This window comes from Arvicola amphibius, chromosome X (assembly GCF_903992535.2).
Source record: "Arvicola amphibius chromosome X, mArvAmp1.2, whole genome shotgun sequence".
Classification (NCBI taxonomy): domain Eukaryota; kingdom Metazoa; phylum Chordata; class Mammalia; order Rodentia; family Cricetidae; genus Arvicola; species Arvicola amphibius.
In genome coordinates, this window is record NC_052065.1 from 69819996 (window position 1) to 69822911 (window position 2916).

At 41.3% G+C, this 2916-nt stretch overlaps 1 protein-coding gene across 1 annotated transcript; it reads left to right on the top strand.

Annotated features, from left to right (window-relative positions):
* Nucleotides 1-1236: 1236 nt before the first annotated feature.
* LOC119804328 (H-2 class II histocompatibility antigen, A-R alpha chain-like) lies at nucleotides 1237-2552 on the top strand. The gene is made up of 2 exons (XM_042054334.1): nucleotides 1237-1278; nucleotides 1836-2552. The coding sequence occupies exons 1-2, from the start codon at nucleotides 1237-1239 to the stop codon at nucleotides 2277-2279; spliced, it is 486 nt and encodes a 161-aa protein (XP_041910268.1). The 3' UTR covers nucleotides 2280-2552.
* The last annotated feature ends 364 nt before the right edge of the window (nucleotides 2553-2916 follow it).

Genomic DNA, 2916 nt, shown 5'->3' on the forward strand with positions numbered 1-2916 from the left:
TCAGTCCTGGATCACTATCATTAATCAACCCAGTAAACCAGAGGTTTTGTTTAGTAATGCTAGTCTATTGTTAATCCTAGTTATTGCTTTAGCCTCAGCTAACTAAAACCCAGATTTTCTTTTTTTATATTATTTTATTACTTTAAAAAATACCAATATAAATTCCCACTTCCTCCCCTACTCCCACTTCCCTCCCACTTCCTCCACACATCCTTCCCACACTCCCCTCCAATCTTTTTTTGGGGGGTGTAGCTAAGGGGATTTTTATTGGGTACCTTACACAATATGACTATCAACATTATACATGTTCTTTTCCTATTGTAAATTAGCATCAAGACAACTTAGGCAGCAAAGAGTGACATATTTAAAGGAATTTTAATTATTCTCTAAATATTTACAAAAAGAAATTTTTAGATATACAAGTATGAGACAGGAAGCATTAAGTATCTTAAAACACTAAATTAAATGCTACTGAAAGAATCAAAGAAGCCTAAGTAACATCTCAGTTTTTACAAGATTAAATAATTAAAATACATCTTTTATTGTTTTCTATCATCTCTGCTAAATTTATTAGTCAGGGTTGAAATGGGATGACTTTGGGGGTTCAATTGCCAGAAGCCACATAATGGCTCATATCACACCATTTAAGTTTTCCACAATGGACAATAAATTTTCCTGCAGTAATTTTTCAAGTTTCCAAGAAGAAGATGGTGCCCCACGACAATAATAAGTTGGTATCAGATACCTTCATATTTATAGCTATACAGGGTGTGATGGGCATGATACAGGTGATAGGAACTGATCTTGAGTCTGTTGCTAGATGAGCAAGTGCTATTAATAGCTGAATATTTTCTCCAGGTTCCTGTATTACTAGTGTTTTAATTCAATGCTAGACTTCATTTGTGTGTGTGTGTGTGTGTGTGTGTGTGAGAGAGAGAGAGAGAGAGAGAGAGAGAGAGAGAGAGAGAGAGAGGGAGGGAGGGAAGGAGAGAGAGAGGGAAGGAGAGAGAAAGAAAGAGTACATGTGCTTGTGTATATGTGGTTTTGTCATGTGTTTGTGTGTGGGGGGGATTAAGATGAAAGATATTTTTGCAAAATAATTGGCCCTCTCTTAACAGCAGAATATTTGAAGTATTTGTGTACATAATCATTCCTTTAAAGAAGCTTAACTAACCTGTAAATCCATGAATTACAAGAATTATTTATTCCCTGTGGTTTACTTTCTTTATCTTGATCATGGAGTTGCTTGATTTAACTCCCCTTCAATCTAAAGAGAAGGCAAGGCACCCTGCCCTGTGGAAAGTCGAAGGCCCTCCCCACTACATTCAGGTTGAGCAAGGTATACATCCAAAGAGAATAGGATCCCAAAAAGCCAGTACATGCAGTAAAGACAAATCCCAGTACCATTGTCACTGACCCTCAGTCTGCCCCAACTGTCAACCACATTCAGAGGGACTAGTTTGATCCCATGCTCATTCATTCCCAGTCCAGTTGGAGTTAATGAGCTCCCATTAGCTCAAGCACATTGTCTCAGTGGGTGAACCCCTCATGGTCTTCACTTTCTTGCTCATTCTCTCTCTCCTTCCACTCTTCAACTGGACCTTGAGGGCTCAGTCCAGTGTTCTGACATGGGTCTCTCTGTTTCCATCTGTTGTTTGACAAAGGTTTTATGGTGATATTTAAGATAATTATCAGTCTGACTACAGGGCAAAGCCAATTCAGGCACCCTCTCTATTGCTTAGGCTCTTAGCTGAGGTCATCCTTGTAGATTCCTGAGAAATTTTCTAGAGCCAGGTTTCTTGCTAATCCCAAAATAGCTCCCTCAATCAAGATAGTTCAACGAGGTTCCTGAGGTGACCGTGTTCCCCAAGTCTCCTGTGCTGCTGGGTCAGCCCAACATCCTTGTCTGCTTTGTGGACAACATCTTTCCTCCTGTGGTCAACATCACATGGTTGAGAAACAGCAAGTCAGTCACAGAGACTGTTTATGAGACCAGCTTCCTCTCCAAGAGTGACCATTCCTTCCACAAGATGTCTTACCTCACCTTCGTCCCTTCTGACGATGACGTCTATGACTGCAAGGTGGAGCACTGGGGCCTGGAGGAGCCGGCGCTGCAACACTGGGAACCTGAGATTCCAGCCCCCATGTCAGAGCTGACGGAGACTGTGGTCTGTGCCCTGGGGTTGTCCGTGGGCATCGTGGGCATCGTGGTGGGCACCATCTTCATCATTCAAGGCCTGCGATCAGGTGGCTCCTCCAGACACCCAGGGCCCTTATGAGCCACACCCTGGAGAGGAAGGTGTGTGATCCTCTCCAGGGCAGAAGTGGTGTGCAATTCATCATGTTCTTTGTCTTTCCCAAGTGCCCTCCATCTTGCTGTTCTCTTGGACATGAGGCTGTCCCCACTCACAGCTCAAATAACCTTGGAATTCTCCCCTGACCTGAGTTTTGTCTTTTGGCATCTTTTACAATCACATCTACTGTAGAATCTCTCAGTGACCCTGATTCAGTAGCTCCACAAAACCAATAAATCACCTTTTGTAAGTCAAAAAAAAAAAAGATAGTTCATGATCCTAGAGAAGCTACGTAATAAAGTAAACCCAAAGAAAAACATATATAGATCCACCTGGAATTGGAAGCAGACAAGATCGCATGAAAAAATTTGGGAATCCTGGGGCAGGGGTAGAAGGAAGGGGAGAAGGAGAAGAGGAGAGAAGGGGACGGTTGGAGAGAGCTTGAGGGAATGGGATAGTTGAGATGGATGAAAGGCAGAGTAAAACCCAGATTTTCAATTCTCATAAATCACACAAACAGCCCTAATAGTCTTCCTTTCATCTTGAAACTACATAAATCTAGCCTACATTATATATATATATATATATATATATATATATATATATATATATATATATATAT